Genomic DNA, 22,680 nt, shown 5'->3' with positions numbered 1-22,680 from the left:
TTTCATAACATGGTCACTTAGATCATCCTTGTTGGTACACGGCGACACACCGACAAGGCCGTGCATTTCTCATGCATATATTCAGTAAACGTTCCCACATAAGTCACATACAAATAGCGGGACTGTGGGCCAAAGATGGCTGACAATGAATGAATGTGACTGTTCCTTTTCTCGTAGATAAGGGATGATAATAAGCGGCAACATCCGTGCCTGGTGGATTTCTCCAAGCTGCCGGAAACCGAAAAGAACTACAATCTGCAGATGTCTACAGAAACTCTGAAGTACGTTGAGCGTTACGGACCGAGCTTCTCCACAGTTCTCTCGTTTTAAAAGAGATGAAGAAAAAGATTTTGATATATAAACGGAAGACATGGCGGAAGACTTAGAGGGTTTTGGTTGTCTTAGGAGCATCACATGCATGACATCACCAAGGAGTTAAAATGAAGCTTATCACAAGAGCTTTGCATAACTGCTCCTTTAAATGATGTATAAAGATGTGGACGTTTGCTGTGATTCATCTCCACATCTGGGTGACACTGATTTCATTTTGTCCCCCCCCCCCCCCCCCCCCCCCCCCCCTCTGCATTCCTCTGGGTATCCTCTGGACCGTCACAATTTAACCCACCACTGCTCCATTTTCAACAAGCCGTTGGATCTGCATGCGTTTTAAAATCAGATGTCAAGGTGTTGATTGAACACAATCTGAAGCGGCATTCACTCGCTTGCTGCTGTTTTTGGCCCTTAGGACCCTGCTGGCTTTGGGCTGTCGCGTCGGGCAGGTCAATCCGAATGCAGAGACCTCCCTCAAAAAGATAAAACTCCCCAAAAAGTAAGTGTGCATTCATATATTAACTGATCAACTTGATATAAATCTAACTACTTCTTTACATCGCTTCCTCATCTTTTTTTTTCTTCTAGCTACATGATGTCCAATGGCTATAAGCCGTTTCCTCTGGACCTGTCGGACATAAAACTGACTCCAGGTCAGGAGCTGCTGGTTGACAAACTGGCAGAGAATGCACATAACGTGTGGGCCAAGGACCGCATCAAACAGGGATGGACCTACGGCATCCAGCAGGTACCGCCTGCTGCATGTTTCCATGTGCACTGAACTTGTCTTCTAGATTGTGTAAATTCACACCTCTGCACTTTTATTAAAAAAAGAGGCAGCATTGTCCTCCGCCTTCCCTGTTCAACTTAGCTGAGCTGATCCTGGTTCTGATTGGGATTTCCGATATTTCAGTATTCAGTACACAGCGAGAAGCTCTGCATCAAAGCGAACCGAGACACAGGACACATTGTACGGAATACACACAATTTGAATGATCTTTTTTTTTTACAGCAAAAGCAACCATTTGGTTGAGAAATAATTCGCACTTCTTGCAGATTATTCTCTACAGTTTGTATCAAAAAGGTTTGTAGTTGATAATATGGGACTTAAGTGATTGACCTTTGGGAAAATACTTCATATTTCCATTCCAGCAATGGAAAGGCCGCCATGCGCGACCAAACAAAGCACGTGATCTGTATAACCAGCACAAGATTTAGAATTAAGCTCCATAAATCTGCATAAGAAGCCTTAATATGATACTCATATAATACTTGATGGCACATTTGTTCATTTGTTTGTTTTAGCTGGCTTTCAGTAATTTTAATGAACGGGGAGAGTCGGAAATGTTCTGCATGAAATCCTCTCCTCTTGGCAGGATCTCAAGAGTAAGCGCAACCCTCGCCTGGTCCCCTACGCTCTGCTGGATGAGCGCACCAAGAAGTCGAACAGGGACAGCCTGCGGGAGGCCATCCGCACCCTGATTGGCTATGGGTACAACATCGAGCCTTCGGACCAGGAAGGCGGTGAGTCCGACCCATGGACGTGATCCAATCTGAAAGCGCGCACGTTCAAATGATGTCGTGCATGATTGAATGCCCGTTACAAAGACCCTAACCCTCCCACTCCATGTTACATTGACACTTGCCGTCTCTCTCCCCCTTCCCCCCCCTCCCTTCTCCGTAGGCCAAGTGGTCGAGCGGCTCAGCATCGACAAGATCCGCTTCTTCAGGGTGGAGCGGACGTACGCGGTGAAGAGCGGGAAGTGGTACTTTGAATTCGAGGCCGTGACAGGAGGAGACATGAGGGTGGGCTGGGCGAGACCGGGGTGCAAGCCGGACCTGGAGCTCGGCACGGACGGGCTGGCTTTCGTCTTTGATGGATACAGGGTGAGCTGCCAGCCGAATCCAAATCAGTGGACTAACGGTCGCGGGTCAGCGATGATACCTGTTTCCGAAGAAATAATATAATTGACGAAGAGGGAAGGACTCTTTTTGTAACATATATATTCATACATATGTGCCATAACCTGCTCATGCACTACACACAGGGTCACTGTCTGAACATGGGCAGCCGTTTGTTTGGGCGGTGCTGGCGGGCCGGCGACGTGGTGGGCTGCATGATCAACATGGAGGACAAGTCCATGATCTTCACCCTTAACGGGGAGATCCTCATCACCACCAAGGGCTCCGAACTCTGCTTCACGGACTTTGAAACCGAAGACGGTGAGAGAGAGAGTCCTCCGCGCGGATGCGACGCGTCGCGGTAACCGAGCCGGCGCCACATGCTGAAGGTCGGGCAGATTGGGGCGTAGGAATCGTCTTTTTAATGATGCCTTCACATGCAGTGCAAGGAGCAGGAAACTAGAAATGACCACGCTGGGGATATAATTGAGAAATGAGTGGCTCCCTGGAACAAAATCATCCTTATTTAATGTGGCACTTGTAAAGTACCTTTTTGGGGGATGGATCCCCCCCCCCTCCCCCCTCCACCTGCTGTGTGTGTTCTTAGAGGTTATTTATTCTCTCCTCTCCCCTCTTCAGGGTTTATTCCGGTGTGTAGCCTCGGGCTGGCTCAGGTGGGCCGTATGAATCTGGGGAAGGACGCCAGCACCTTCAAGTACTACACCATGTGCGGCCTCCAAGAGGGATTCGAACCGTTCGCCGTCAACATGAACCGAGAGGTCACCATGTGGTTCAGCAAGCGCCTCCCTACTTTTGTCAACGTGCCAAAGGACCATAACCACATCGCGGTAAGAACAAAAGCATTGCGACGGTTTTAAAATCAAGATAACGCTACAATGCAAAAAATAACCTTCCCGCTGGCAGGTGACGAGGATCGACGGCACGGTCGACAGCCCGCCGTGTCTCAAAGTCACCCACAAGACGTTTGGCAGCCAGAACAGCAACGCGGACATGGTGTTTTGTCGCCTCAGCATGCCCGTGGAGTTCCACTCCGTCTTCAAAGCCAGTCCCGTTGTGGACATGAACGGAGTCCACGAGGACGACAGCCTCAAAGTCAAACACAGGTGCTCAAAAGAAACCCCGGAAGCGGTCCACTTCCACTCAGTCATGACATCAACACAGACCGTTCGAGTTCACTGTCCGTCAGTAAATGATCAAAGTCATTGTGAGGCAGACGGTTTATCGGACATCTTTGAACGTTACTCAGCAAAAACGTTATCCCTTGTCTTTTGATCCAATAGATATCCGTTGCGATCTGTGAGGCAAAGCGATGAAGGTAAAAGAGTGGACTACGGCAGCATCACCACGGTATGTAATGACCGTTTTGTTTTTTTAGTACCACTTGATTGCGACACCTACAGCGTTGGCTAACTCCCGCGTGTGACATCACAGTACTACCACTCGGTGAGGGTCTTCTCTGGTCAGGACCCCGCCGGCGTGTGGGTCGGATGGGTCACCCCCGACTACCACTACTACAGCAGCAACTTTAACCTCAGCAAAACACGATCGGTTACCGTAACCCTGGGCGACGAGCGAGGACGAGTCCACGAGAGGTGAGACCTTTTTCTGGTGGGGTGAGGGCGACCTTTCGTCCAATAAAATAAATAAATAAATAAAAACCTGCAGTTCATACACGAGGTGACTGATCGTTGCACACTAACAGTGTCCGGAGGAGTAACTGCTACATCGTGTGGGGCGCTGATGTGACCAACGCGGCTCACGCTTCCAGCCGCAGCAACGTGGACCTGGAGATTGGGTGTCTCATCGACCTGGCCACCGGCCTGTTGACGTTCACGGCCCACGGCAAGGAGATCGCCACATCCTACCAGGTACCCAGTACGCATGCTGTTCTGCTGGGTTTTATACTGGGTTTTCTGAACTATAGTCTGTAGGGAAGTAATGTCCTGAATCTCTTTTAAGGTTATTTCCTAAAAGCTCCTTTTGAGATTTTTGCTTTTTCACTCACGTCTTGTATTAATGAATAATTCCATCCACCAGTAAGTCATTTACTTTTTTCACACCTTCATTTTCAGCGTCTGCATTTTAGAATTTGTCCATCTGGGAGCTGCATCTTAAAGGAGCTTATAAATCTCCTTATGCTCTCCCTCACTGAAACTCTGTGAGGCTTCACACAGCGCTGAGTCATCGGCCCTCTTGAATGATGGTGCATACACATACTAAGGAGTTCCATGATGAATCATTAGCTGCTTTCCTGCGAGTCATGCTGTCCTGCTGCTTCTTAAACTTTGTATGTGCACTCTTCTTTTCTTTTCCCACTCCAGGTGGAACCCAACACCAAGCTTTTCCCGGCGGTGTTTGTGCGACCCACCAGTCCCAACCTCTTCCAGTTTGAGCTGGCTAAAATAAAGGTTTGCTGCCTTCTTGATGTCCGTCGTATCATTACATTGTCCATAGAAAAGAATCCCTCAACCACTGTTTTTTCCGCTGACAGCATGCTCCTTTTTAATTTGAACCTTTAAGGCAGTAAAAATCTTCTCAGTTCAGAGATGCAGCACTCTCCTGCTCGGATCCCCCGGCTAATGTTTTAGCATGCATGTCGCTACACCAAACCAGTTTTACCAACATGATTGATGCTTACGTCAGTTGTTTGACACACAATATTCCCTCTGCAGAATGCCATGCCTCTGTCGTCCGCCATCTTTAAGAGTGAACACAAGAACCCGGTGCCCCAGTGTCCCCCCCGTCTAGATGTCCAGACCATCAGCGCCGTGCTGTGGAGCCGCATGCCCAACACCTTCCTCAAGGTGGAGACAGCCAGGGTGAATGAGAGACACGGCTGGGTGGTGCAGTGTGTGGAGCCCCTGCAGATGTTGGCCGTTCATATACCCGAGGAGAACAGGTGCTAAAGTGGTTCATCTACTCGGTGTGTTTAAGTTGATCTCTCCGAGGGCATCGCGTTCAGATGAGAGGTCAAAGCTGCCACGGAGCCTTTTAACGATCCTCATGTTGCTATCCTGTGTGGTAAATTACACCCGTTTGTCCTTGAAGAAGAATACATGTGTTTTGATGATTCTTTTCAAAGGTGTGTCGACATCATGGAGCTCTCTGAGCAGGAAGACATGAAGAAGTTCCACTACCACACCCTGAAGCTATACTGTGCCCTCTGCGCTCTGGGCAACACCCGTGTGGCCCACGCCCTCTGCAGCCACCTGGACCAATCACAGCTCTTGTACACCATCGACAATCAGTACCTGTCGGGCATGTTGCGCGAGGGCTTCTACAATGTCCTGATCAGCACCCACCTGGAGACGGCCAAAGAGGCCCGGCTCACGATGAAAGACGAGTTCATCATCCCCGTCACGGCCGAGACGCGCTCCATTCGCCTCTTCTCCGATGCTTCCAAAAGGCACCTGCCGCCGGGGGTGGGGCTCAGCACCTCGCTCAAGCCCCGTCTCAACTTCGCCCCGCCCTGTTTCATCAGCACCAAACGGGAGCAACATCTCTACAGCCCCCAGATCCCACTGGATGCGCTGAAGGAGAAATCGATTTTGATGTTGACCGAGGCCGTTCAGGGCGGCGGACACCACATCAGAGACCCCGTGGGAGGAGGGGTGGAGTACCAGTTTGTGCCAATCCTGAAGCTCATCAGCACCTTGTTGACTATGGGCGTACTCTGCAGCGAGGACGTTCACAAGATCCTGCAGCTCGTTGACCCAAATGTTTTCAGAGACACGCGCGAGGAGGGGGCCGCGGGGGCCACGGACAAAGAAGGACTCACGGGGACGGAGGAGAAGGCAGTGGAAGCCGGAGAGGAGGAGGCCGCCAAAGACGCCAAACAGCCAATGAAAGGGCTGTTGGAGAAGAGGCTGCCTGAGCCCGTCAAACGCCAGGTGATGACAAACGCACACCAAGCAGCTTAAAAAAACAAAAAACACTGGAGGTAAATCTCCAAATAGATGTCAGATCAACAAATATCTTATCATCCCTTCATCCGCAAATGTGCTCCGTCAATGCACATCTGTAATGGGTCCATTTAGAAATCAGTCAAATATGAAATCGCCCACAATGATATCTTAAAGGACCCTCTAAAAAGTGGGCCCATGTGTATTCCGAGGTGCCAAACAGTGACGCAACGTTGTCGGCCGTCTGTTTCCCCCAGATGTGTGAGCTGCTTCACTACTTCTGCGACTGCGAGCTGAAGCACCGCATCGAGGCCATCGTGTCTTTCTCCGACACCTTCGTCTCCAAGCTGCAGTACAACCAGAAGTTCCGCTACAACGAGCTGATGCTGGCCCTCAACATGTCTGCAGCGGTCACCGCCAAGAAGACCAAAGAGTTTAGATCGCCCCCTCAGGAGCAGGTGTGAGGAGGCGACAGTCGCTAAATACGTGTTCAAACTGCATGTAGCTCAGGAGGAAGTTTCAGGTCACCACACTGTAGCTTTTCTACCAAGATGTGTTCGTCAGTTATTAGTAGTCAAACTTGTGTTTGTACCAAGGAGGCAGAGAATCATTATGCATTTACAACATGAAAGGATTACATCAGACATTCGAAATCTCCATGTTAGTAATACAAATAGCTAACATGCATGTTGTGTTTATTTTGCCCTTCAAAGAAATGCAGTAAGAGGGACTTGTCACCCTGGTAGGTGTAAAATAGAAAATGTAAGAGTGAGGAAGATGTCAATCAAACACAGCCTGCACACCGCTGACAAGAATTCGAATTATCATCCCCGAATCAAAAATGTCCGTATTATCTCCAACGTTCACTCGCTTGTGTGTAACAAGATGTACAATCTTAACCATAGAAAACGTGCTGCTTGAGTTGGACTGCCCCTGCAGATTCTTTTCACCGAATCACACTGCAGTCTCTCATTAATTTGCACCTCCGTTCATGTGATTCTGACAACTCTCAGGTGTCTGCTACATGTTCTTATTAATGCATATCTGCAAATCACCCATAGAGGGCAAATGGAGGGAACTTTGCATGGCTCAAATTGGATGAATCTTACATTCAAGCATACATGAATTCATAATTACTGACCACGAGGAAAGTCTGCGGGCTCACAGCTTCAAATGATGCATGTCATTTTCTCCGTGCATGGATGACTTCTCTCCCCACTCTTCAGATTCCCCCTTTTTAGTTTTTTTGCCAAAATGTCCTTGATTTGAACGCCGCCTCAAGGCAAATTCATCCTTCTTCTCTGCGGTGTCGTTGCAGTAGTGAGCGCACACACACACACACACACACACACACACACACACACACACACACACAGTGGGTCACAGCTGGAGATAGAGTTCAGCGTTTCCACTGTGAGAGATGGAGAATTAGCCACACAGCGGTTTTTTTTTTTTTTTCATGATTTTTGCAATGAAGTCACATCGTGTTCATGTCGCCATGGAATTACCAGAGATAAGTACGTTTTCTGCCTTTCATGTTTCCATAATTCAGATCAACATGCTGCTGACTTTCAGTGTGGGCGAGGACTGTCCGTGTCCCGCAGACATCCAGGAGGAACTCTATGATTTTCACAACCAGCTGCAGCTCCACTGTGGTGAGATGCAGATCTTACACACTTTTAAGAGCAGCTATGCTGGTTCTATTATATTATAATATACTCATATAAATACAGGATTTTACCTGAGACAAGTGTCTTATATTGCTTGCACTATATAATTGAATAGAAATATTCTACTATATAATGATAACAAAGGCTTGGGTGTTTTTTAACCCATTATACACCCAATACCATGCATCACACTCATGACATGTCCGATACCCCCACAGGAAGTGTAGCATATTGCTGTATTGGGTAGTGTACTGTGTGTAGCATGTCTGTTGTTATTGTGCAGGGATCCCAATGGAGGAAGACGAATACGAGCAGGACACGTCCATCAAAGGGCGCCTGCTGATGTTGGTGAACAAGATCAAAGGCCAGTCTCACAAAGCGGAGGAGCCCGCAGAGAAGGAGCAAGCCGCGCCATGTGAGCAAATCAATGTGTTTATCAGCGACGCCGTCGAGCACCTGTGGCTCTGTGAACATTGGTCGCAGGGAAATAACGCTTTTTCATGCACACATTGGCTCATTTAAATGTAAAAAAAAAAAAGTCCTTGTTTCTATACTGCTTTTTTTAGTTAATTTCTCACATACGTCATCCCTGCCCTCTCCACGGCATGCTGCTCGTTTCGGGTCTCTTTCCCTCCTTTTGGCACCGACTCCCTGTGTTCAGAGGCTGGCGAGAGTCAAAGCAGGAGCCCTTGGATTGCAGCTTTAGCACCTTCAGTTTTTCCTCCACTTGTCACGTGGTCGTCATGTGCGCTGCGTCTCCGGGGTGGCAGTCATTTTCCTTTTCAATTTCTTTTCAATTTCATTATGGTAATACGGACTCGGGCGGAGGAGAGGCTCCGGAGGGAGAGCTTCTTCCGTCAGCCGCTCTGGAAGATGAGGGAGGAGAAAAAACCCGAATCCTTCACCTGATGAAACCGACACATGAGCACAAATACACTTTTGTGAGCACACACACGGTAACAGAAAGAGATTTCAGTCGCAGCACTTAATAACCCGGGCGCCACAAGCCGTTTAAACGCGAAACGGGTAGCATCTCATTTTCTATCTCAAGTATCAAGTATCGCTGTTTGAATGGGGCCATCAATCATGCAGCTGTTTGCAAGTTATTGTTAGCTTTAAGCATAGCATGCTTGCATCATGCACCTGTACTGTATATTTCCATTTGTGGCAGCAATTCATTTTTACTGATGAATGAATAACTGAAGGGAAACAGGGTATTTTATTATTGAGAATCCATCCATCACCACACCATCCCTGTAGAATCACTGGAAGCAATGCCAATAAGAGGAAGTGGCTGAGAGGACAAAAGATGCATTTGGGGTAAAATACGTGGCGCCATTGGGATTTGGTGGGACCTTGACGTGAAGCATATCAGCCCCGACACACAGATCTCCAAGGAGCAAAGGCTGGATGGAAGTAGAGGAGTGCATATTCCCCTTTGGATACATTGGAAGGCCGCTGTGTGCGGGGTGATTGATTAGCGGAGCCGGCGTGTGGTGGCAGCTGCAGGTCAGCAGCATAACATCTGTCTCTGAAGCGAGGGAAGGCCGTGGAATCATTTACTATCTCAGCACGCCGCAACGCTCGATGTGTTTAGTTTAAATAGATATTGTCATTTTGAGCTTGTGGGTGCGTTTCTATTTGTGCAAGAGTCCAGTGCAGGAGAAAGTGGGAGGAGTAGACATGTATGTTGCTACGTGTGTGCGTGTTTTGCCTGTGATACACGTATTTATACGTTACTGGCTTAACTGTTCGAGGTGGCATTGACTCAGGAGCCAGTTCATGACTGTCGTGCTGTGCTTACAATTTTGTAAGTTGATTAATGAGCCAGCTGATGAAATAGGTGAATGAGCTGTAGAAATGTTGGGAGGGTGAAATTTACAACCTGCCTGGAGGCCGGAGGCTGGACCAGAGTTAAGATGACATGATATATTCTGTAGTGTTACACCAGCTGCAACACAGTGAGAGCTCGAGGACACAAAAGGCGACCTCGTCTTTGCCGGTATTTCATGGGAACGAAGTAAGAGGGCCGCTGATGAATGGTTTATCCACCAGAAAGAAGCCTTGAATAAATGTCCCCCCGGCGTGAGGGCGCAGCGGGCCGAGCGCTTCGGACGGTGTGACAGGATGAGCGTCGGGTGTCGGGACAACGTCTTGCGGCCGAGAGGAGGAGGCGTCGCTTCCTGTTGCCTCTGGCCCCCTTTGTGCGACACCCACGCAGCAATCTGCGGCTCGATGGGTTCCAGCTGACCGGGACATTCTGCGGGCTCCCCAAACGTCGCTCAGAACGCACACGCAGACCTGCGGGGAGTGACTGCCTGTGTGAAATAGTCTTTGGAAAAAGAAAAAAAAAACGGCAGATGCAATCAACCAGACGGAGACAAGGGTCTGAAAAAATAGTGTAAGAATGCCCCAACTTGTTTAAATTGATGTATATTCGTCATTTGTGTCAACTATTGATCAAGTTTGAATGAAGCCTTAAGGGTAACTTGCAGAATACTGTACAGATATATTAATACTCCTGCTTACCCTCCCTTATTCGTGCGATAACGGTGCTTCCTCTCCACTGAAAATGTGCCTTTCCATGAATGAGCCCTCAGGCCTTCTTTCCTTTCTGAGTAGAACGGCAGAAAATAACTCACTGACATTGTTGGAACACAGCCGATCCCCCCTCCTTTAGAAGCTGGGGCTCATAGAAGCGACAGATGTGTGCACACGGTTATATTAGCTCAACACAAAAGACTGTCTCCCTTTTTCGGTGCTCAAGGTCTTATTTGCATTCCAGAGCTGGTTCTGTGCATCCTTTGAACTCACGGCTCAAGCACGACTCACACTGAAGGGAGCATCCAGTCAAGTGAACGACCCTTGAACATCCTTCTGATAAAGCTCTGTATGGAACGTGTGTGTGGTAACATACTTGTGTTTAACTGAGATGTGTGACCTCATTTAATTGAAGCTACGTTAGATGGCAGAGGATTAGAACACAAAGCTGGAGGAACATTGGTGTCAAAACGAGTGTTTCCCTGCTATTTTCAAGGTGAATCTCCGAGTCAGAATCTGTAAAAGCCTGTTTTGTTTCAACCAATACACCAGAATCTTTGTTAGAATGTTATTAACATACGATTATGCAAGGCTGCACTTGTCAGTGCTTTCATGTCATTGAAATCACCCCGTCTCACCGCATGTCAATGGGATCATTTGCATTAAGAAACCTTCAATTCCCCTCAGCTCTACTCGGCATTTTAGCATTTTTCAGCCTGTTGTTTTTCTTCAATGGGACTGCTCTCAAAACCCAACCAAAAGGAAAAGGAGTAAACTTTGGACTTTTGATGAGTGACCAGAAAAATGACTGAAACAACTTCATTCTTGTGCAGCTCCCCATCTGCTGAATCCTTTAATGTATTTTAAGTGTTTTCTTAATGTGTCACTGCGACTTGAAATGATTCGTCAGCTCACCGCTTTAACTTTGTCTTGCAGCTAACCTGAAGGAGCTGATTTCGCAGACAATGGTCAGCTGGGCCCAGGAGTGTCACGTCCTGGACTCGGAGCTGGTCCGCAAAATGTTCAGCCTGCTCCGGAGGCAGTACGACAGCATCGGCGAGCTGCTCCGCGCCATGAGGAAGACCTACACCATCAGTGCCGCCTCGGTGCAGGACACCATCAACCTCCTGGCCGCCCTGGGTCAGATCAGATCTCTGCTGTCGGTTCGCATGGGGAAAGAGGAGGAGAAGCTCATGATCGATGGACTCGGGTAGGTTGTTATGTGCCGCCTCGGAGGAGGAGCTCTACTTGTGTCAAATGTATTTGAATGATCTGGTTTTTAGTGATTATGATTGCGAGTATTAATTATGCCTTTCCCCTCCCCCCCCCCCCCCCCCCCCTCAAGTGACATCATGAACAACAAAGTCTTCTACCAGCACCCCAACCTGATGAGAATACTGGGCATGCATGAGACTGTCATGGAGGTCATGGTCAATGTGCTCGGAGGACACAAGTCCCAGGTTAAAACAAGTTATCATATCACATTTCTCTCTGCTTCCGGTAAAGAGTTCAGTGCTTCACCTCGCCGAAGGTTTATCACAGAGAAAGCTTGTATCCGCGGTCGCTTCAGTGTGTTTCACATTCGTAAGCGCGTATTACCCCGTAGGTGGGGCGACTGTTGCCGGAGACGTCGTGCTTTTTAACTTGGAATTCCAGTTCTCGTTTTAAAGTCCAACCAGAGAAGATGTTTGACCCTGCATGCGACGTTCCGCAGGAGATTGCCTTCCCCAAGATGGTGGCCAGCTGCTGCCGCTTCCTGTGCTACTTCTGCCGCATCAGCCGTCAGAACCAGAAAGCCATGTTCGACCACCTCAGCTACCTGCTGGAGAATAGCAGCGTGGGCCTAGGTGGGTACATCCTCCATGTCGCTGTCTAACGGCCAACAAAATGAAATTAAATGATGCTGAGCTTAAATGCCTTGTTACTGGATGGAGACCACATGACTTGACCAGGGGTCGATGCTCAGACTGTAGGACATTCTGCAGAATGTTCTCAAAGGAGGTTGGTGGCACAGACCAAACCTCCAAGAAGGGATGAAAGCCACTAGCATTCTCATCAGTATGGGTGAGACATCGTCACCAACCTTCTGCCTGTGAGCGCTCATATATTAGCCTCGCACCTTTAGAAGAGCCGTGTGTGTGTGTGTGTGTGTGACTCTGAAGAGAGCGACTCACGTCATCTATTCTGTTGGAAGATGTCGGTGTCTACGTCTCAGAGAGAGCTCCCTTGTGGGGTGAGAGAGTGTCTCCCCTGGATACAGGTGTGCACCCAGGGGAGACACATGTGGTCAGGCATGCTCAAGTCGCAAACAAGCTACGTTTCAGCGAAACAAAAATGAAATTCCAGGATAAAACATCACCGCCCTGCAGTAGTGCTCATGTCAAACGCAGTAGAATAAACAGCTGATTCCACCAATTGTACAAATATCGTATTGCAGCTTCACCAGCCATGAGGGGCTCCACTCCGCTCGATGTGGCCGCGTCCTCTGTGATGGACAACAACGGCCTGGCCCTTGCACTGGAGGAGCCTGATCTGGACAAGGTGAGACTCCATGACGCCGCGAGAGGAGGGATTTAATTCACCCGTGTTGGGTCGGTTATCGCTGAGTGAGTGATGTTGTGTGGTTTACCCGCAGGTGGTCACCTACTTGGCAGGCTGTGGTCTCCAGAGTTGTCCCATTCTCCTGGCTAAAGGTTACCCCGACATTGGCTGGAACCCCATTGAGGGGGAACGCTACCTTTCCTTCTTGCGGTTTGCTGTCTTTGTCAACGGTAAGTCTGCATCCTCTCTCGCTCTCGTATTTCTATCTCCATATGTAGTCAAAGCTAGCAAACACCTAGCTAAGCCAAGCTAACAAAGAGCTTCATTCAAGTGTTGATGGTGTTTTGTCGGGTAGCGCTGTATTTTCTTGCTGACGTGAATGATGTTTGTTCTTTTGTGTATGAATCAGTCTCATGGTTTTATTCCTGACGTTCCAGGCGAGAGCGTGGAGGAGAACTCTAGTGTGGTGGTCAAGCTGCTCATCCGCCGTCCAGAGTGTTTCGGACCCGCCCTGAGGGGGGAGGGAGGGAACGGCCTGCTGTCGGCCATGAAGGAAGCCATCAAGATCTCCGAGACGCCGGCCCTGGACCTGGCGGGCTCTGTGCACGGAGTCAGCTCCGACATGTAAGTGAGGCTCATCAAACCAACACTGGGGATCAGCCCGGCTCGCATCCTTCCTGATGTCCTGCCTTTGTGACGGCTCTTCCTCAACTCTTCCGGCCACTCACAGGTCTGCTGATGCGGACGAGGAGGAGGAGGTGGTGCACATGGGCAACGCCATAATGTCCTTCTACTCCGCACTCATCGACCTGTTGGGACGGTGTGCTCCAGAGATGCATGTATGTCTGGTGGCACTTGATGGAACTTACTCGTTGCTTCCCTCCACTTTGTTTCACTTCCTTCTCCCTTCTTCAGCTCATCAACAAGGGGAAAGGGGAGGCTCTGCGTATCCGTGCCATCCTGCGCTCTCTAGTGCCCACCGAAGACCTGGTGGGAATCATCAGCATACCGCTCAAAATGCCCATCACCAACAAAGGTGCTTCTTCGGGATGTTCTCACTCCAATAGAACAGGACGGCAGACAACACACTTCCGTCTATTTGCTACTACACTGTGTCTAGCTCGTGTGAAGAAAAAGGTCTTGCAAATTCAGCGCAAGGGTGAAGGTTTATAGATTAAATTTCACTGCTCATGCCTTTTTAATCAGCACCACCCTTTACCGCACTCTCGGTCGTGGTTCCGAGCGAGTCGGATCACTTCTACAGCAGGCTGTCTCGCTGTATTGATCGATCTGCATAAGCAAGGGCGGGACTTGTCTCTCTGCCGCATGCTGCCTGATGAATACACGTGGTTTTCCTCATCAGAGAAGACTTCCCACAATGCACCACGGGCGGTTCCCCGAGTATCTCACTCCTTCCCACCTGAGTGGTTTTACTCTCCCCTTGTCCCAATCTGTCTCAGATGGGTCGGTGACCGAGCCGGACATGTCCGCCTGCTTCTGCCCGGACCACAAGGCCCCCATGGTGCTGTTTTTAGACCGAGTGTACGGCATCGAGGACCAGAGCTTTCTTCTCCACCTACTCGAAGTGGGCTTCCTCCCCGACCTGAGGGCAGCCACTTCTTTGGATACGGTGGGTGAAGCTGACGCCGACAATGGGGAGAGGTGATAAATGTACTTCATCAAGGAGCTCCCCATGATATTAATGAGGAGCTTGTCATTAAGCCTTGCCTTTTCTTTGGTTCTGAAATTTGAAATACATATAATTAATATTTATTTAAAGCATAACATGCTGCTTTCTAATATATTTTGAACGTTTGTTTACAAGACATTTTTATTGTGCTAATAAATGGTGCATTTTTTAGCACAATGCGACCACGAGAAAAAGGTTGCCACCACATCATTTAAGATTACAAGTAAGGAATTGTAATTAGGTACCTGACTAACGGGGGGGGGATGTGTTTTTACCTTCTTAATGTTGCGTGGCTTACTTCCCTGACTAGACGGAGTCATCTTTTGCGCTGTGACCTGTGACCTGTTTGGTTCCACAGGAGGGTCTGTGCACCACAGAGACGGCCCTGGCCATGAACCGCTTCATCGGCTCCGCCATGCTCCCCCTCCTGACCCGCTGCGCGCCCCTCTTCGCCGGCACCGAGCACTACGCCGCCCTCGTCGACTCCACCCTGCACACCATCTACCGCCTATCCAAAGGCCGCTCGCTCACCAAGGCCCAGAGAGACGCCATCGAGGAGTGCCTGCTGGCCGTCTGCAAGTGAGGAGCATCAGAAAGAAAGCTTTTCTATTTTTTGACCACGGACTCGCCTGTTATTCAGCCAGACGGAATGACAACAATCAACAGCGCGTCTTGCTAACGGCCTTGTTCTTAAATCTCACTTCCTCCCTGCAGGCACCTTCGTCCCTCCATGTTGCAGCAGCTCCTTCGCCGCCTCGTCTTTGACGTCCCCTTGCTGACCGAGTACTGCAAGATGCCTCTCAGGGTGGGATGTTTTTTCCTTACCTTTCTCACTCTAAGTCCCTTCGGCCATCTCATATTTGCCTCATCTCCTTTTGCCTTTTGGTCTGCTCGTGTGACTTTTAGTTGTTTTCCTCTCTTATCTTTCATCTTTTCTTTTATTAGCTTTTCTATATGAGGAAACCTTTGTCTGTGGTTGCTGCTTTGCGACCTTCAGACATTTCTAGCACACGGAATTAATCATCTGCTGTGGCAGAAGTGGGGGGCTGCAGGATGGAAAACAAGGGGCTGAAGTATTGGACTGTGTGATTAACGGCTTGTCGACTCCGCTGCTTCACTCAATCAGGCCGGAACACACAAGCAGAAATACTGAAGATGTGGTGGGTTGTGACTAGTGAAGTTCCACACACTCCATGTGCACGTTGCGATTTCATCTGTGCTGATTCTGGGGGGCAACTGGTTTCCTTTGGGGTGCATCAAACTGTGCTTTGTGAACACGTGTTCAGGCTGCTTGCTCGTCTTGTGTCTTTGAAAACCCAGTTTACTAAATTCTGTTCACCTTTACGCGTGTCCTCCAGCTGCTGACCAACCACTACGAGCAGAACTGGAAGTACTACTGCCTCCCATCGGGCTGGGGCAGCTATGGGACGGCATCTGAGGATGAACTACTGCTCACCAAGAAAATCTTCTGGGGAGTATTTGACTCTCTGTCCCAAAGGGTGAGACTAACAAAGCTGCTTCTTGTTGCGCGAGAGATTGAAATACCAGAAATGCTTTGCAGCAGTGAAAACCGGTAAAATAAAGGTCACTTTTATTACAGGTTCATCAACATGTATGCATGCATTGGCACAAAAATCCTCAAGTCTGTTTACGATACAGATAGCTGCACTCAAAGAAGTAGGCCGAAAAAGGCATGAAAACATTGAAACCTTCATCATTGATCCGAATGCCTCTTGCAGACTGTTTTTCATCTTCTAGAATAATTCTCTTCTGTATCTCTTTATTTAAGTCCGAAATTGAATGAACAATTCAACATATGTCTTGTGTTTGTGAAATAATAACTTGATTTCCATAACTGGAGTCTAAACCTTAGAGCTATGACTATGACATTGATTTCTCCCACCGAGTAGAAATATGACGCGGAGCTCTTCAAGATGGCCATGCCTTGCCTTAGTGCCATCGCTGGAGCTTTGCCGCCGGACTACGTGGACGCCTCAGTCACCACCACAGTGGAGAAGCCCGTTTCCGTGGATGCTCAGGGCAACTTTGACCCCAGACCCAACAGTACTGCAAAGTAAGGCACCATTGGAGTCTGACGTAAATAAGAATCGTGCTATAAGCCTGACTTTTCTCTACTGTACTCCATTTTTTCTTGCCAGCTTTGCTCTTCCGGAGAAGCTTGAGCACTTTGCCAACAAATATGGAGAGCACGCCCATGATAAGTGGTCTGCAGAGAAGGTAAGGCCAAAGATGAGAACTTTCATCTCGCAAAATAAGTACTTTATTGCAGAGTTTAGGTCTTGAAGCAAGTCTTAAAGTGTTGTTAAGAAAACCAGAGGATCCTTAAAATGTCTCTCTCTTGGGAAATACGGATTCTAATCCAGCAGAAAAGTAGCCTCATTCGTGAGTGAACTTCGGCTCAATACCATGATTATTCGATCCTTCCCTTTTAGGACGTCTCCTTTTTGCTTAGCTCGCATTGTTTTATCTATCAACCAAAAATGAACAAGAACCGAGAACAGCGAGAAGTGAATCAACCATGACTCTTTGATGTGTCACGCGTACTTAATCTCCTACCGAGCCTTTAGAATAATGAGTCATATCCTTCAGAGGACTTGTCAAGGCAATGAAGATCGCTTACCCGTGTACCTACAGCCCTATGTGCGTGTGCCTCAGGTGTTGCTGGGATGGAAATATGGAGACTGTGTGGATGAGAAGGCCAAGATTCACCCTCAGCTCAGAGTCTACAAAGCGCTGACAGAGAAGGTATGCAGCATGTGAGGTTTGTGAGGAACAGAACCATTACAGCTCCATTACAGAACCTGCTCAGTCCTCGTTCCTCGTTGTCTGTCTTTCAGGAGAAAGAGATTTACCGATGGCCAATCAGAGAGTCCCTGAAGAGCATGCTGGCGATGGGCTGGAGCATCGACCGGACCAAGGACGGAGAAAGCATGTCCCTGCAGAGGGAGAATGAGAAGATGCGAAAGATCTCACAAGCCTCACAGGTACAGGGCAAAGAATGACGGAATAAATATTGATATTGCATAATAGACTGAAAGCAGAATAATAATTTCAACAAATGCAAAATCTTGTGTCCTCAAAGATTTTATTATTCGTAACAATGTCTCGTTGTAAATCTTTCTAGGCAAATGGCTTCAATCCGAGCCCGATAGACACAAGCCACGTGGTTCTATCCAGAGAATTGCAAGTGAGTGACTTCAAATTTCTTTTGTTGAATCAAGCAATCTTTCCGTCTGGGGCTGATGCAAAAAGCAGTAATTCTTGAACGTGAATGAGTTGCTTGAGAGGCTCGTGCTCCTCTGTGAGATTCACTGATTGTCTCCTTTGTCTTTGCTTCAAGGGGATGGTCGAGGCACTGGCTGAAAATTATCACAACATCTGGGCCAAGAAGAAAAAGAGTGACCTTGGAAGCAGAGGTGATTTGCTCATGAATTCCTTCATGGACTCAACAGGCCGTGCAGGGGGGAGGGGGGGGGGGGACGTAAGGGGTCAGGGGCATTTTTAACACGTGTCATCGGGCTCGACTAAATGCGTCCGGCAGGATGATGCATCTACTTCACGTGTAGATGTGATTGTCTGTGGTTTCAGGAGGGGGAACACACCCTCTGTTGGTGCCCTATGACACGCTGACCGGCAAAGAGAAGGCCCGAGACCGGGAGAAAGCGGCGGACCTTTTCCGCTTTCTGCAGATCAACGGCTACAGCATCACAAGGTCAACAATCCCAGCGTTGTCTGCTGCATATTAATATGTTTGTGTAGGCTCCACTGTGAATTGGGTCATTTAAACGTTGATTAATAGTAAGTGTCTGATATTTAATGCAGAGGTTTGAAGGACCTGGAGCAGGATTCCTCCTCCATGGAGAAGAGGTTCGCTTACAAGTTCCTCAAGAAGCTGCTCAAGTATGTGGACTCCGCTCAGGAGTTCATCGCACACCTGGGTGTGTATGGTAATAATACCCAGGACCTGACTGCAAGATACTTCAACTGTTCTCGTTATTTACTATTAAATATGTGTTTCATGCTCTCAATCCAGAGGCCATGGCTGCCAGTGGCAAGACGGACCGCTCCCCTCATGAACAAGAAATCAAGTTTTTTGCCAAAGTGAGGCTGTAGTATGAATCCGTCTGCTGCACATATTTAGACAATCCTTTTTTACCTCACGTTCCCATCAACCCGATCCTGTCATTATCAATGTCCTCCTCCCAGGTTCTCCTTCCTCTCATCGACCAGTACTTCAAGAACCACTCGCTCTACTTCCTCTCCTCCCCGAGTAAGAACCTGAGCAGCAGCGGCTACGCCTCCAACAAGGAGAAGGAGATGGTCACCAGGTACAAGATGGAGAAACTTACTTTTCTACTTACTCAAATTCCTCAGCTCTTTTAATCCTGTTAAAATCTTCTTATCTTCTCTTTGTTGTAACTCTCTGATTTCCCTCCTTATCTATCCATCACACCTGCAGCCTGTTTTGTAAACTGGCAGCTCTTGTCAGACATAGGATTTCTCTCTTTGGTAAGCTGTCTGTGTGCGTGCGTGTGAAAGTCAGTGCTTGTTATTTGGCTGTAAGTGGTTTGGTAAACTTTGGTAATGTTGACTTTAAATGTACTGCAAACATAAAACCGTATGGTCAACATTTTAGCTATCAAATATTCGAGCATTCATGTAAAACTGTCCTTTTTAAACACGCCAGGAATCGTAATTAGTGATATTTACAGATGACAGTAGGCAGATTTACTTCGAGACGGGCTAGCTCTTGCCTCTAGTTGTTGGTCCTTATTCAACGCTAAGCTAACTGTAGTTTTCATTTGTTTACTCATGGCAAGAAATTACATCATTGCCCAAATGTTCAATTGTTCCTTTAAGTAACCGCTAACTAGAGGTATTGATCCAGTGATAACCAAACATCTATTATGAACTCATTGCTGCAATGAGTCAGTTTAGTTGAAGAAAGTCCCTTAAACACACGTCTCTTGTTTTTTTAGGCAGCGACTCCACCACCATCGTGAGCTGTTTGCACATCCTGGCACACACCCTGGACACCAGGTGAGCTCTCAAAGATTTGAGTTTTTGTCCATGGAGTAAAAACTTAAAAATGTTAAATTGAAAATCATGAACGTCAACTAAAACCTCACTGTGTTAAATCGAAAATAATAAAAACAGTTCAATGCAACATTTCGGAATCCAACCCCTCTGGGATCCTTTTGAGCAGCTGCCATTAACAAAGAGCATCCTTTGGCATTTATATAAGCAAAACACATTTTTATACCTCACATATTGCCCAAGGGTTATAGTGTTCTTTAGAGACAACCCACTGTTTGTTGATGCAGTTCATACATAACGAGGCTAAATGGAAGATGCATTATTCTCTTTGTTTGTGCTGAACAAAGAGACAGCTGATGCCCACTTTTATTTCTCCTTCCTAGTGAGACACGGGCTCAACAAAGGGTGATTCATTTGGCAATATAATGAACTGTGAAATGCCTGGAAATGGCTGAACTAATCATATTAATGCGTTGTGCTTTTCTTTCTTTCTTTCTTTCTTTTTTCATACAGTATAAATACAACATACTGATTCAATATTTTTTCCTGCAAAATAAATCAATGCCGTTACAGCGTCAGGTTGACTCTCGCGTCTCAAAATCCATGGTTTGAAACCTCCGTAGTAGATGTCCGGTGGTTTATCTGCACTCTGCATTGCTCCTCGTTGGGTCACACTCGTTCATCACTTCCCATCCCCGCCTCGCCTTCCAACAGGACGGTGATGAAGTCCGGCTCCGAGCTGGTGAGGCTGGGGCTCAGGACGTTCTTCGAGAACGCGGCGGAGGACCTGGAGAAGACGTTCGAGAACCTGAAGCTGGGGAAGTTCACTCACTCGCGCTCCCAGATGAAAGGGGTGTCGCAGAACATCAACTACACCACCGTGGCTCTGCTGCCCATTTTAACGGCGCTGTTTGAACACATCACTCAGCACCACTTTGGAGTCGACCTGCTCTGTGAGTCGGAAGGATCAAAGTGAATTGGATCGTCGCTTTCTCACGCGCAGAGTTGCTTTTATCAATATGAAATATCACAATAACCTTTTTTTTTATCGCAGTGGATGATGTGCAAGTGTCTTGCTATCGAATCCTGACCAGTCTCTATGCACTGGGTACTGGGAAAAACATCTATGTAGAAAGGTATCCTCTGTGCAACATTCTGTAAAAATAAATAAATAAATAAATGAGTACGAATGCAGCTCTGATCCAACCTTCGCCCCCTCTGCGTCCCTCAGACAGCTACCGGCTCTGGGCCAGTGTCTGGCCACCCTGGCTGGAGCCATGCCCGTGGCCTTCCTGGAGCCGCTGCTCAACACATGCAACCCCTGCTCCGTCTTCAACACCAAGAATGCCAGAGAACGGGCCGGTGAGTCTTTTGCAACACTGAAAGTTCATCAAAGCAAGGGGCTGATAAGTAGCGCAAGCGTTGATGTGATTGATTTTAGTCCTAGGCATACCGGACTCGGTAGAGGAGATGTGTCCCGGGATGCCGCGCCTGGACGGCCTGATGAAGGACATCAACGACATGGCCGAGTCGGGGGCGCGCTACACTGAGATGCCTCACGTCATCGAGGTGGTGCTGCCCATGCTGTGTAACTATCTGTCGTACTGGTGGGAGAGGGGGCCGGAGAACCAGCCGGCCGGCGGCGGCAGCGGCGTCTGCTGCACCACCGTCACGTCGGAAAACCTCAGCCTCATCCTCGGCAACATCCTCAAGATCCTCAACAGCAACCTGGGCATCGACGAGGCCTCCTGGATGAAGAGGATCGCTGGTGGGCTTTCTCTCTCACGCGGCGCCGTCGTCTCTTAGTTCGACTTAACCACTTTCTCTGTCTTGCGCCGCTCAGTCTACGTGCAGCCCATCATCAGCAAGGCCCTGGCGGACCTGCTGAAGAGCCACTTCCTTCCGACACTGGAGAAGCTGAAGAAGAAGACGGTGAAGGTGGTGTCCGAGGAAGAGCTGTTGAAGGCCGACAGCAAGGGAGACACCCAGGAGGCGGAGCTGCTCATACTGGACGAGTTCGCCGTGCTCTGCAGGGACCTGTATGCCTTCTACCCCATGCTGATCCGCTATGTGGACAACAACAGGTCGGAAAGCGTGGCCGTTTTTTAGGCGCTGATTTGAGAGCAGACGCAGAGGATGTATTAACAGATTGCCTGTTTACTGCAGGTCGAGATGGCTGAAAGAGCCAGACGCGGACTCCAATGAGCTCTTCAGAATGGTTGCTGAGATATTCATCCTCTGGTGCAAGTCACACGTACGTCTTCTCATCTCCACATCTGTTCAGGTACTGAAAAACAGGCATCATTGCTTCATCAGAACACTGATTTTTCTTTGACGTTTGTCTTTCTTAAGAATTTCAAAAGAGAAGAGCAGAACTTTGTGGTCCAGAATGAAATCAACAACCTTTCCTTCTTGACTGGAGACAATAAAACCAAGATGTCTAAGGTAGGCTTTATATGGCTCTCAACAACATCGAGGTGATTTCCCGGCTCCCGCAGCGGATTGAAACCCTTTGAGCTGTGTCTAATGTTGCTGTGACCCATCGAGCGTGTGTGTGAAAGCTGAAAAAGTTCCAGAACAAAGTGGGATTAATAGAATGAGCAAGATGCATGATAACATGTTAACGTCACCACTTTTGTGTGTTGACGTTAAAATGCCCCAAATCATCTTTGAGGAACTACAAGTGAACACACACACACACCTGACAATCAAATCCTGAGTCAAATTTAGAATAGATAATTGCTAATACCAAGTGTGTGTGTGCATGAATTCCTGCATGCACGCTCGTTACAGCAGATGACACAAACTAACCATCATGCCATCAGTCCTTGTCAGCGTTACAGAGGTTGAAGCATTTCATTTCTTGTCTGCCTGGTTTTATTTTGCCTGAAGGCAAACAAATGGTTTTCATCGCAGCGCACGTCCACGCGAGGACTGTGCGCCTCCTTTAATTGCCCTCTCATCTGCCTTTCTCTTTCTGTCTCCCTCTATCTCAAACAGTCCTTTAAGGAGAAGGTAGAGTGAT

The 22,680-nt window shown here is 48.2% G+C and overlaps 1 protein-coding gene across 3 annotated transcripts in view; it reads left to right on the top strand.

Moving 5' to 3' along the window:
* Nucleotides 1-22,680, top strand: part of LOC119227227 (ryanodine receptor 3-like) — a 71,082-nt gene that overhangs the window by 32,984 nt on the left and 15,418 nt on the right. For 2 of the 3 annotated variants that reach the window (XM_062557205.1, XM_062557204.1), the window contains exons 24-71: nt 178-281; nt 746-829; nt 919-1,078; nt 1,707-1,854; nt 2,015-2,217; nt 2,379-2,553; nt 2,872-3,080; nt 3,157-3,356; nt 3,534-3,600; nt 3,685-3,845; nt 3,956-4,121; nt 4,575-4,661; nt 4,926-5,152; nt 5,336-6,143; nt 6,413-6,613; nt 7,708-7,810; nt 8,109-8,240; nt 11,303-11,576; nt 11,712-11,826; nt 12,081-12,213; nt 12,804-12,907; nt 13,002-13,137; nt 13,345-13,531; nt 13,638-13,746; nt 13,823-13,943; nt 14,368-14,537; nt 14,956-15,176; nt 15,312-15,402; nt 15,956-16,096; nt 16,508-16,671; nt 16,757-16,835; nt 17,274-17,363; nt 17,456-17,602; nt 17,743-17,805; nt 17,959-18,034; nt 18,207-18,330; nt 18,441-18,556; nt 18,652-18,719; nt 18,825-18,946; nt 19,078-19,127; nt 19,598-19,658; nt 20,370-20,608; nt 20,710-20,791; nt 20,887-21,017; nt 21,097-21,423; nt 21,499-21,739; nt 21,822-21,909; nt 22,008-22,100. In XM_062557205.1, coding sequence (XP_062413189.1) covers nt 178-281; nt 746-829; nt 919-1,078; nt 1,707-1,854; nt 2,015-2,217; nt 2,379-2,553; nt 2,872-3,080; nt 3,157-3,356; nt 3,534-3,600; nt 3,685-3,845; nt 3,956-4,121; nt 4,575-4,661; nt 4,926-5,152; nt 5,336-6,143; nt 6,413-6,613; nt 7,708-7,810; nt 8,109-8,240; nt 11,303-11,576; nt 11,712-11,826; nt 12,081-12,213; nt 12,804-12,907; nt 13,002-13,137; nt 13,345-13,531; nt 13,638-13,746; nt 13,823-13,943; nt 14,368-14,537; nt 14,956-15,176; nt 15,312-15,402; nt 15,956-16,096; nt 16,508-16,671; nt 16,757-16,835; nt 17,274-17,363; nt 17,456-17,602; nt 17,743-17,805; nt 17,959-18,034; nt 18,207-18,330; nt 18,441-18,556; nt 18,652-18,719; nt 18,825-18,946; nt 19,078-19,127; nt 19,598-19,658; nt 20,370-20,608; nt 20,710-20,791; nt 20,887-21,017; nt 21,097-21,423; nt 21,499-21,739; nt 21,822-21,909; nt 22,008-22,100 — 7,398 coding nt within the window. Of the gene's footprint in view, nt 1-177; nt 282-745; nt 830-918; nt 1,079-1,706; nt 1,855-2,014; nt 2,218-2,378; nt 2,554-2,871; nt 3,081-3,156; nt 3,357-3,533; nt 3,601-3,684; nt 3,846-3,955; nt 4,122-4,574; nt 4,662-4,925; nt 5,153-5,335; nt 6,144-6,412; nt 6,614-7,707; nt 7,811-8,108; nt 8,241-11,302; nt 11,577-11,711; nt 11,827-12,080; nt 12,214-12,803; nt 12,908-13,001; nt 13,138-13,344; nt 13,532-13,637; nt 13,747-13,822; nt 13,944-14,367; nt 14,538-14,955; nt 15,177-15,311; nt 15,403-15,955; nt 16,097-16,507; nt 16,672-16,756; nt 16,836-17,273; nt 17,364-17,455; nt 17,603-17,742; nt 17,806-17,958; nt 18,035-18,206; nt 18,331-18,440; nt 18,566-18,651; nt 18,720-18,824; nt 18,947-19,077; nt 19,128-19,597; nt 19,659-20,369; nt 20,609-20,709; nt 20,792-20,886; nt 21,018-21,096; nt 21,424-21,498; nt 21,740-21,821; nt 21,910-22,007; nt 22,101-22,655; nt 22,671-22,680 lie in introns of all 3 variants that reach the window. The other variant, XM_062557203.1, reaches the window with a different exon arrangement.

The sequence above is a fragment of the Pungitius pungitius genome, chromosome 14 (assembly GCF_949316345.1).
Source record: "Pungitius pungitius chromosome 14, fPunPun2.1, whole genome shotgun sequence".
NCBI lineage: Eukaryota > Metazoa > Chordata > Actinopteri > Perciformes > Gasterosteidae > Pungitius > Pungitius pungitius.
This window is presented reverse-complemented; position numbering and strand designations above follow the sequence as displayed.